At 37.1% G+C, this 11,536-nt stretch overlaps 1 protein-coding gene across 1 annotated transcript in view; it reads right to left on the bottom strand.

Moving 5' to 3' along the window:
* CUNH14orf159 (chromosome unknown C14orf159 homolog) overlaps positions 1-11,536 on the bottom strand; it is a 29,013-nt gene that overhangs the window by 9,393 nt on the left and 8,084 nt on the right. Inside the window, exons 6-9 of the mRNA XM_019472476.1 lie at positions 9,122-9,319; positions 6,767-7,027; positions 6,078-6,177; positions 4,140-4,288 (exon numbers count right to left, since the gene is read on the bottom strand). Coding sequence (XP_019328021.1) covers positions 4,140-4,288; positions 6,078-6,177; positions 6,767-7,027; positions 9,122-9,319 — 708 coding nt within the window. The remainder of the gene's footprint in view (positions 1-4,139; positions 4,289-6,077; positions 6,178-6,766; positions 7,028-9,121; positions 9,320-11,536) is intronic.

Genomic DNA, 11,536 nt, shown 5'->3' with positions numbered 1-11,536 from the left:
CTGTCTATGTCACTGATGAAGATATTAAACAGATTATAAACACAAACAGATTATAAACATAAACTAGCAGCTTACATGAAAGCTACATAGTATCTTTAGTCTCTTACCAATGTATTAAAAAAACACACAAAAAATCCATCTATTTAAGTGGAAATTTACATTCCTCTTTCACCTGTTAGTCTAAATGGCATCTTCTCAAGTTTGAAGATGTTATCAAAAAATCCTAGTTAATGTCTGTGAAACGGAACAGTGAAGAGCTCCAAGTCCTCACTGCAATGTATCGTATTTGAATTTGAAATGTGACTGTGCTCTAATGCATAGCATGTGTTACAGGAGAGAAACTACAGTATTTATAATTCACACTTCAAGCCCTGAAAATTGATAAATTTAACAGTTTTAGTAACTGCATAAATATCTCACATAAGTCTGTAGCAAATTTCTTCTTTAAGTGAAATTGAAAGTTATTTCTCAGCACCAATTTTTTATTTAACTCCTTAAGTCTAAATAGTCAAGGGGAGCGTAACTGAGTGACACATAACTTACATAAAGTTATGTGTTATGTGTTACATATGTTAACTTACATAAAAGGATTTGCGATGAAACAGCTAATCTTTTTTCTTATCTGCTTTAATAATCTGTTCATATTTATTTTGGTGTTGGTATTTAACGGTGCTTTCTAAAATCTGTTTGTTGGTAGTACTTTTCAAATAGGTAATGACATAATCATGATGCCTCTATCATCATATATAAATATGGTAGTTACTACTGTTTTGTACTACTTTTTGTAAGAATCCACACAATGTTTTGATTTTTCTTACATTCAGGATCCAAAATTTTGCTCTTAATATTCTTTAAAAAGGCTAAAATGAATTCTTGTCCTTTGAAGATCATCAACAGTTTCTTTTAACTGAAAGATACTATTCCATTGCTCAGGGTTTTCTTCTATCAGCCTTGCTTTGCTTTTTCTTGTCTTTGTGGAAGTCCTGTCACCAGGATAGTCACACAGTTAGTAGATCTGCTGCTGTGGATGGATCCCATTAGCATTACACTGGGAGGAAAAGAACACCACACCGAAAATTTTCCTGTACCATCTGTTTTCTTCTTCCTCTACACGTCGGCAGAGGACTACATTTTACTGTTGATTTCCAGAGTGAGATTCACCTGCCAAAACGCAGCCATCTACACATGAGCTAGTCAGCTAGACTCGTTTTAAAGTCAGCAGAGAGAAACAGACCCTTCAAACATTCAGTTCATCTCACCCCAAGGCAGACATCTCACATATAGATGTCTGAAAATAGACAAGATGAATCCTCTTCTACTAAAGGCCTGAGTGCTTTCCAGGAAGAGGAAAAATAGTTCTGTCGGATCTTCCACGCAAGTTTTCACTGACTACATTGTTTTCTGAAACTACATTCATGAAAAATGCAGGAAACGTCAGTCTCCTGTGCTAAAAATCATTTGTATGAAAGGGAAACAAGTGAGACCACATTTTTTCATGCGGTACTTTGGAAAGCTTTTCATTAGCTCCTATATAAATAGCATATAGCTATGTCAATTGTATGACAGCTGAAAAAAATAGCATGTGGTTTCGGTAACATCCATTAATCTTTTATTTCAATCTTTTGGGGAAAATGAGTCCTTCCAACCTCAGTCTTCCATGTCTTCTTATTTTGTGTATACCTGAAGGTTGCTGCTTACTCCATGACTTTTTATGGTATCAGTACCCACACAATTGTAGGCATTGTTCATGCTTTGTCTGTGGTCAGACTCCTAGGTCAGATTTTTTTTAAACACAGATCTTGTTTTAAATGCAAAACTTGACAGCAATTAATCAGCATGTAACAAATGTTCTAATACTTCCCCTCTCCACCTACTAACACAGTACCTCTTGCTACTGAGCACACTATATAAAGACTTCTGTAAAGCTGAAAACTTGATCTTTCTAATATCCTTTTCTAGTCTATAAAGTTACTTGAGTACTCTGCCCTAATGGGTGCTGTACAATATTTGCATTTTATTTTGGAACTAGACATATGTCTCCAAATTCCTACTGACCATGAAGAAAGCCAAAGATAACCCCACCAGAAAAATTTATCATAATCAGTAGCAAAACATTATCATCAGTAATGAGAGACAAGATGCAAAGGCCACAGCCCAGATTCATGCCTTGTTAAGCTAGGCTTTGCAGAAATACACTGAAAAAGCCAACAACAGCCATCCCAAGAAATTGTAATCAAATTAAAAAACAGACACAAAAAGTTAGTGTGATAAGCAAAATAAGAACTGTTAACTAGGTAACTGTAAGAAAAAATTACATTGTTTTTCTATAGATACTCAATTAGTTCTCCAGCATAGAATATCCATGTACTCAAATTCCATGGGAGATCAGAGCAGATATCTTCATTGTTTTTTGAAGCCTATGACTTGTTAAATCATTTTCTAGGCAGACATGTCTTTAGAGAAAATTCATGGCAATGGGACGCAGTGAATCGGGATAACTGCTTCTTTTCTTCTTATTCACAAGCTTGTGGTATTTTTAATTAATGACATTTCATAGTGTATTTGAATATTCAGAGAATGTTTAAAACAAACTAAATTCTGCTGAAGAGATTCAAATTCCCACTGTGCAGAACACTCCATACTCCGCCAAATCAACAATATACTTTGAGCTGCTCTGGGAGATATTTTAAGAGATTAGGGTACTTTTATTAAAGGAATCAGGATGTGATGTTACATAAGTAGCTGGAGAGACCAAGTCCTTGTATCAACAGTCTAAAATCAGGGACAAAATAATTGAAATTAACTGCAGCAGATAAAGCTCTGAGGCGTTTTGCTAAACACCTTTATGAAAGAGAGATTTTCTATCCTTATTCAGTCAATCTTTGGCTTCTCTGCTGAGATTGCCAACAGAGTGCCATCTAGAGTGCTTCTTTTTGAATGTTGAAAGTTACTCCTTAGGAATAGGACAAAAATTTGAATTAAATCTAAGTAAAATGTATTATGAGTTTTAAGATAATACAAAAAATACCAGTGAACTCTTCTGCTATACAGCTTTTAAATGATTCCAATACGGTGAAATCAGACTATGCATTATCTCTGCAGGAGCTCTCTGAATTCTGTAGAAACATTTGAAAAACATCACTACCGAGAAGTCAAAGTTCCAGTGCTTTTGGTAATACTGACGAGTGAGTCCACAGCACCACAAGGAGAAAAAAAGCCAGATCAGCAGACATGTTCTGACGTGACTGAAATCAGCCTGGCACGGACACTTATTTCTAATTTTGTGACACTTATTTCTAATTTTGTTTCTAATATTTATACAGATTATACATCTCCTAACTCCATTTTGGGCTACACAGTGTAGCACGAAGCATTTGATTGTACAAGGACGTTGTACAACATTTTATATATATCTGGGAATCCTTGATCTATGGCATATTCTTTCAAACCAGATACAAGTCAGTTTTCAGGGAAAAAAGGACTATCGACAAAAGAGAGGAGCACCGTGTTGACAACAGCACTCTTATTAGACCTATGAGTCAATGTTAAGGCAGTTTTGGCAGGAAGGACAAAGTACTCCTTGAAAGATTGTTATTGTATACATATATTTTGTTAGAGAAGGCATTATCATAATAGATGCAAATATGCAATCCCTGCTCAAGAGAATGTACTGCTAAAAGGCAACATAAACTAAGATTCTATCCAGAAAGCTGTTTTAACACAGGTGTAACAATCATAAAAATAACTATAATATTTTAATGTAATGTTTCCATTCAGTAGTCATTTGCTTTTTATGCTGCCTTTCACACATAAAACACAGAATAAAGTCAGTGTCAAAAACTACGCTTAGAGAAGCATATGTATGCGCACTGATGTATAGATAATACACACATCTGGGCTTGCTTTTTTGTCCTTAAATAAGTTTGAAATCAACTCCTTCATTTTTTTTGGTTGTGAGAACCCTTCAATAGAAACCTCTAATTTTTCTCCAGCAACGGTCTCTAAATTCAACCACGACAAACAGCTGTAGCCCGCAAGCAGTTATTCAGCACCTGCCTCCTGCTCCCCTTCACTTCCAGTAAGAGTTCCTGTTTTGTGCTTCTCTTGCTTCTGAGAATATAACACAAACTCACACATACCTGTTGTTGTGACTCCTGGAATAGTCTGTGCAGCTAAAAATAGTTCATCTATGGGATCCACTAGATGTTTAATGTTAACTTTCCTGGCATTGTAATAATTGCCATCAGCAGCCATCCCAGCACGCTCTATTGCTATCAGGTGATCAAATCTGGTTAGAGACGAGTGAAAGAACAGAGGAGAGGAGTCAAAGCTGTGATTCTCACGTAACAAACTTTTCTGTTGGCTGCTTCTCCTGTTGTGGTTGGTTCTACTTTTTGACTATTTGGGATTCGAGGTAAAACCTGGATACTGATTTGCTATTTCTGAATGTAGTTCTCTACAGTTTATTTTCAAAAGTTAGTTTAGTTTCTTTATAGCTTTAGTGCAATTCCCTCAAACCACATTTGCCACCAAGAAATGGAGAAGTTCCTGAAATCCTCCTAACCAGCAAACCTTTGGGTCAGCCACCTGGCCTTGCTCTCTTTGATGTTAAAATACATAACATCTTGTAAGACATTAGTCTCTATAACTGTTTTCAAAGAAAACAAAAAAGTGGCAAATTAATGATCATCTAAATCCTTGTTAGTGTAAATATAGTCTCTGCTTAAAGTACGTTGCTTGGCAAATGTTCATTTGTTTCTAGTTAGGGAGTTTTTTGGTTTGGGTCTTTAGATTTGGGGGATTTTCCTTTAAGTCTATGGCTATTTTGCTAGTTATGAAAGTAGACAGAAGTACTGCAGATGTCCTATGTTTTAAGCAGAATTTTAGTACTCAGTTCTGCCACTGTATGTTAGAATGAAGTTATTTTGCTTCTGTTTTTCCCATTTTGCTGTCATGAGGTTACTAATTCTGCTGAATTACTTAATGTTTTTGTGGGTGGCTATCTACAGCGACTCCAGAGACCTTAAGCAGGTTAGTTGTCTACTTTAAAGAAACACTTACTTTAGCTTTTTGGGACTGTGGGATCAATTGAAATAGAAACTGGCTGTAATTTTATTATGCATAGCTATAAAACACATTTTTAAAACAATACATGAAAAATGAAGACAGTATCATGCATACTATTACAGCATACAATTATAGCATACGCTAACCCGTGGAAAGAAATGGGAATTGAGTAAGTTGATGAAGCAAATACCAGGGTGAAAGATCTTTTTATTAAAGAGAACAAACTGAAGGCAACTACATTAAAATGCTGTACAAGGAAAGATCAATAAAAATGACCAATGTATGCTTTTTAAAGGAAATATAAGTTGCCTGCTAAGTAATGAAATGTGTGTACAGCTACTTAGCAAATTCTCCAGTGCATTAACCCTAATCACACACTTTGTATTAATCTGAATTTTTGCCCGACATAGTATACTCAACAAGACATATGCAAACAGTTCAAATTATTATTGAGAAGTGCATGCGTACATCTATAATTTTGGCTTTGGCTGCCTAAAGACAATAGGATGATCACTTTCACACTATTATAAAAACACATGACATCTTATTAAATCAGATCAGATTCCCCAGTTGTCAGACTTGAGCCAAAGCTCTAGAAAGTGAACACACTCCACAAGTCTTCTCCTAGCTCTTTCACTGACTCTGACATACTTCCCCTTTCTGATATTATCACTGATTTAAAAACTGGTAAAATAATATATTTTGTGTGTGTATATATATCTATATCTATGCAATAACAGCTGAAAAGCTTTTAGAAATTTTTCAAAGGAAAAGAGCTATTGATATATGAAGTATCATTTCTTTTTTTGTACTCCAGAAATTCGTAATTGCAGAATAACATGGAGTTCTGTACCCTGTGTGCTCCAAAACCAATGTTTGGCTTCAAAATTTGTTCTGTTCATTCCAGGTCTTAAGGATTTACTTGTAACCATTATGCCTTCTTAGATCATGGTCGTTATTTTTATTATAACTACACAGTAGAGATATTCTCAAAAACTGAAGACACGTACCTAGGTCTTCCAGGGTTCCCATTCTCACACAAAAACATTAAAGCTGAATCAGCACTTTCTCTTTGATAACTCAGTAGAGGGACAGGTCCCTTCAGGATTCCTACAGGAAAATGAAACACAATTCAGATACTATGTACCTTTTTTTCTCACACAAAAACATTAAAGCTGAATCAGCACTTTCTCTTTGATAACTCAGTAGAGGGACAGGTCCCTTCAGGATTCCTGCAGGAAAATGAAATACAATTCAGATACTATGTACCTTTTTTTCTTAATATGTGTTTGAGTAACTTTAAAAAAAAAAAAAAGGCAAGCAGAACAATTAGAATAGTAAGGACTCAATATTCCTGATAAGCTCCCTGCATCCTTACTTTAAATTAAACTCATTTGGATATTGGTGCTAGTAAATGGGACCTTGAGATAGACAACAGGTCTATAAGAATAAGAACAGACGTCCAGAATTCAACACAAACAGCTAATCCAGAATCACTAATCAGCTATGTAAGCATTAACTTGATGCCAGCTAGGTTTAACAAAATGTCATCGTAGCAACGCTGATCAGAGCTTAGAGGATGAACTCTGGTTCATTCTCTGGAAAAAAAAAAAATCCTATACTAAGTGACAGTGAGATTAACTGAAGCAAACCTTGGCTCAAATTGGCAAGATAAAAACTGAGAAAACGTGTGTCTTACCTAGTTGAACAGCCTCTTCAATAATCTTTTTATTCAGATTCATGGCTCTCTGATCTGTTACTATGGCAACCTCTTTCTCCAAGGCCTGCAATATAGCTGCAATAGCGAGGGCTCCCGGGGGCCCATCGTTCTCTTCTGGTGGCTCGTAAGCGAAGTGGGTAGGAAATCCAGTTGTTATCAGCACCGACCGAGCATGGGAGATGGACAGGCAAGCCTTCAGCAGCTCGTCCTGGCGGTGTAGATGAATTATACCCCGGTCTCCTATAAAAGTGTTTTTAAAGAGAACAGTACACTTCAATATATCATTCTCCTTTTGAAGCTTCTGTGTGGGTGAACCTGCATACTTTAATGACATAAAATGGGTTAAAAAAAAAAAGAGAAAGAAAAACCTCTGGTCAAGGCAGGAATTGGGGTAATTTCCTCAGGAAACCTAGGAAGGTGGAGGATATGAGTAATGAAGATAATGGGCTGTGCTTCCAGGTTAAGAATTTCAGTTAACCGGATTTTGAAAATTTCTATGCCTAGCATTTCTAGGTGTTAGTGTAAATAGCTTTTTCTTTTTCTGAGAGCTTATTGCATATTGTTTCCTTTCCTTTGGCCCTCTGCTTTCCTCTGATCTGTGGTGACAGTCATGCTAGACCATGTCTCGCTACTGAAGCTAGATTGGAACTCAAGCGTCCCAGATCTTACAGAAATTTTGATGCAGACTTCAGATGAGTAAGCCGGTCCTTTGTCTCTATTTAACTCTATCGCCTTAGGGAAGAGCTAATTCCCAAATAAATTCCGCTTAATGAAATGATTAACCACAGAAGTGAAGTTTCAGAGATATTGTAAGTTACCAGGGGACTTTGTAAACTCAGTTAACACAGTAGTATCCAGTTGACTGCTGAAAGATCTTGTAACACTTCATGTAGTAGAGAACCATGTTATCTGACCTTGAGAAATAGGTGAATATTAACAGATGTCTCTTCTCATGGGTCAGTCCCTAAAGAGGCAATGCTGTGTTATCTGTATATGTCCTTCATTGTTCAAACACTTCCTATCCCCTCTCCCTTCCCTGGCACTCGGAAACACAAGTTCACAGCGCAGTCCTTTCGATTTGCTAGTACTCCTGAAAACCACAAATACTAGCATGATGGGCTGATAGTGAGAGGTAAGTCCTCACTATTGTTTTCTAGCCTCCTCACATCTTCATCCTTCTCACCTTCCCCCCCGCCCCGCCTCTGCACTTTCCTCTTTTTGTCCTCCATTTCCCCTTTGCCATTTCTCCCTCTGTTCCTCCTACATAACATACAGGTAATATATAGATAGTGGACACAGAAAAAAGTTCTGAACAAGACTTAAGTAACAGAAGTAGGGAATATTAGTCTCTGAGAAGTGGGGTATATTAACTGAGATAAAGTATTATACTCTCCTCTAGCAATAAAACGAGCTAGCTCTTAAGTTAGGTCCTGTATTTCTGCAGAGCATGGCACTGTGCCAAGCTGAACTCCAGAGAGTGGGAAAAGGAGAGGCCTTGTGAGTAAAAATAACCAGACCCAAACATATACACAGAGCCCAAACCCAGAGCTTGGGAGAGCTGGGCGTAAGCTGTTTTCCACTACTGCCTACAGAGGATTTCAGAAAACTTATGGGAAACTGAGATCAGAATTTACAGCAGACAGAGGGGACTAATTCAGTGTGTATTTTAGGAATGGTTGCGCTATTCAGTTTGCCTTTATTTCCCTCTCCTCTTCCTTGTGCACACATGCAGCCCTACCTCTCAACGTTCTGTGGTGATCAGGTCACTTTGGTCCATCACACAACACCTCAGTGATGAATGTGTCAGCAGAGCTTGATGTAATTCCACCCATCAGAGAGGGATGTTTGAAAAGCACGTGCGACTACTAGAATTTTCTGGTAGGAGCACAGTAGTCGTGAATATATGTAAAGAAATGTGCTATTTACTGTACAGTGAATATCCTTGTAGCTGTTACCAGCATGCTGAGGTGCCCTGTACTTTACATACCAATTTCAGTTTTATTCAGTAACAGTTCTTATTCCCTGTGGACTCTCCAGTCTGCTGTAAACAACGATGCTTCTATGTACTTTGAGAGTATACAGTCATCAAGATCAGATATTCCATTACCCATAAGGTTGAATGTTTTTGGCCAGACTCTGATATTAAGTACGGTAACAGAAAATGTAGGACCTAGTTATATCAACTCACTGTATTCCACAAAGAATTTTTAAAATCTTAAAATTGCCTTTAGATTCTTACCATGTTCTTGAACTTTATTAATATCTAAAAAAGCAGGATAGGTCATATCTACCTCATAAAAAAATCCACTAAAGGAAGAGAGTTTTTGTTTTTACCTGGATCTATTCCAATTACGGTCTCTAGAGTCTTTATCTTTTGGGCTGCTTCTGCTGACACAATACTATAATGCAGAGGATCTTGAGAAATGCAGTGGACTTGTGGGACTTCTCTTGAGGATCTGACTGTGACATTGTCATTCTTCAGGTCGGTAATGAACATGCAGCCAGGAGAATGAGTAAAAGCTAATGGAGCTCCTAAAATGGGTGAAAAAACTTCAATTAAACACATAGTTATTGCAATATATTGAAATATCAGAATGATAAAGTTGCAAAAAGCTATTTAATTTAACAACACAGAGTCCCTGCCTGGTGCACTTATATCATAAAAACAGGTGATATTTTAAGTTACACTGCAGCAATTAATACATTTTGAGAAAGAAATGCATGCATATACATCTGAAAATGTTTTCACTTTTAAAAAGCTCACAGGGGTTGTTGAGATCAGGTTTTTCTACAATATCCTCTTTGGTATAAACTTGAGGCAACTTAGGAACTGAACACTGGTACCCTCCAAGGAAGTCTGTCAGTAATTGGCAAATCTGAAAATTGGGTTTGACATGCATGAAGAAACTAGTGCATTGACATAAGAACAAGTTAATGCTTAAGTTTGCACAGTGTGTTGGTGATACTGTTTCCGTATGAATAAATTAATGTTCTAGGTTCTAGAGTGCTGCTGGAAGCTATAGCGTCTCTCTTGTACTTTTGAATATCCTTGCAGTAGTGATACGACAAAACTATGTCAACTACTGCTTGCTGGCTAGGAGTAGTCCTTTATCGGATTAAGAAAATGGGGAATAGCATCTCTGCGCAGTGTCTTGCCGACCTAGCTAGGAGACCTATAAACTGGCAAGCAATAATGACAAAAGGTGACCAGTAAGCCTTAGCAAAGGGAATCTGAGTGGCATCTAAAACCCTGGTGAACAATAAGCTTATTTAGACCTGACAGTGTAGTAGCTCCCTAAGCTGAAAGTATTTGCTGTCCTTATACTAATTCCAGAAGTCTTGATCTAGATTATACTTGATTTGGCAAAATTGATATGTTGTTGGATAAATCACAACTGGTACAAGCAAAATCTTACTTTGTTAGAATGGTGAAAAGGAAGGATATATTGCTTTAACAAGTACATATGTGCTTGATCTGTGCTAGATCTGTTGGGAGTCTATGGCTAGTTAATTTAAAAGCAGCTGGGGAACAGGGTTGTTGAGGTTTAATATACCTCACCAAACCATGTGAGTAGACAATATTTTTTGTGACAAGCTAGCAGATTCGTCTGAAGTATGGGAACTGGTGGTATGGCAGAATTTTGACTACCTAGATGAGAAAGGAGCACAGAAAGATACAAACTGCCAAAAAATTCCTGGAATGCATTAATGACAACTGGTTTTAATACAGAAAATGGAGAAACAAACAAAAGTAAAAGCCAGTTCCAGGCAAAGGCAGGACAGACAGCTGCTTTGGGCAACAGATTGTAGAGAGGTTAGCAAATTTTTCCTCTCCTTTCCCTGCAACAAGGATGCATGAGGAAGATGAATAAAACTGCTGGAGAACACAGGAAAGAGCGGTGTTTTCAGTTTGGATTTGGGACTGGAGAAAAGGGGTTGTATGTAAGAAAGAAAAAGAAGTCTCTGCTCCTCGTGCTGAACAGATTTACAGCAGGAGTTGAGAGCAGTTTAGATAAACATCAGTAAGGAACCACAAGGATGAAGCTGATCCTGCAAAGGGAGAAGGATGAAGCAGATGACCTCCCAAGGCTCTCCCAGTTATGCTGCCTATGATTATTAAGCTGCTTCTTCAGTAAGAACTAAAATATGAGATTTCATTACACACTAGTGACTTGGAGCAGTATATAATACTGTCACTATAGTTTAGTTGCATTTTCTTGCCCTTTGTGCTCATGCCTGTTATAAATGACTGGATAAAGTGCAGAACAGCTCTGTGCCGAGGACAAAGCTTCATTTATGTAAAGTGTGTCACATTTACTTCCTGTTAGAACAAAACCTAAAAGCTCAAAATTCTTTTTCAGGTCAATCAATTTGCTAGCTCTTGACAACATTTTTGAAAGATTTCTGGCTGCTTTTTTTCCCCCTTTATTATTGTTTTACTGCAGTGTAATACAAAACAATATTTTAAAAGGAAGAAGCTTAAAAAAGAATGCCTTTAAACTTCTAGATTTTAATAATGCTTAAAAAAGACATTTTGATGCTGCCAGAGCTTTAGATTTCTGCCTTTAAAATACTCAAACAAAAGTGATGGAATTTCAGTAAGAACTTCCTTGAAGGTAGACCTGTATTTCACAGTGGAAAACAGTCCTGCCAAGTGATTTTTTTTGTTGTTGTTTGGTTGGGGTGGTTTTTAGCTCAGCCTAAAATCAAGCCTGCTAATCAGCCAACTCATTCAGTCCTGTTTTTAAA

The sequence above is a fragment of the Aptenodytes forsteri genome, unplaced genomic scaffold, assembly GCF_000699145.1.
Source record: "Aptenodytes forsteri isolate BGI_AS27 unplaced genomic scaffold, ASM69914v1 Scaffold193, whole genome shotgun sequence".
Classification (NCBI taxonomy): Eukaryota; Metazoa; Chordata; class Aves; order Sphenisciformes; family Spheniscidae; genus Aptenodytes; species Aptenodytes forsteri.
This window is presented reverse-complemented; position numbering and strand designations above follow the sequence as displayed.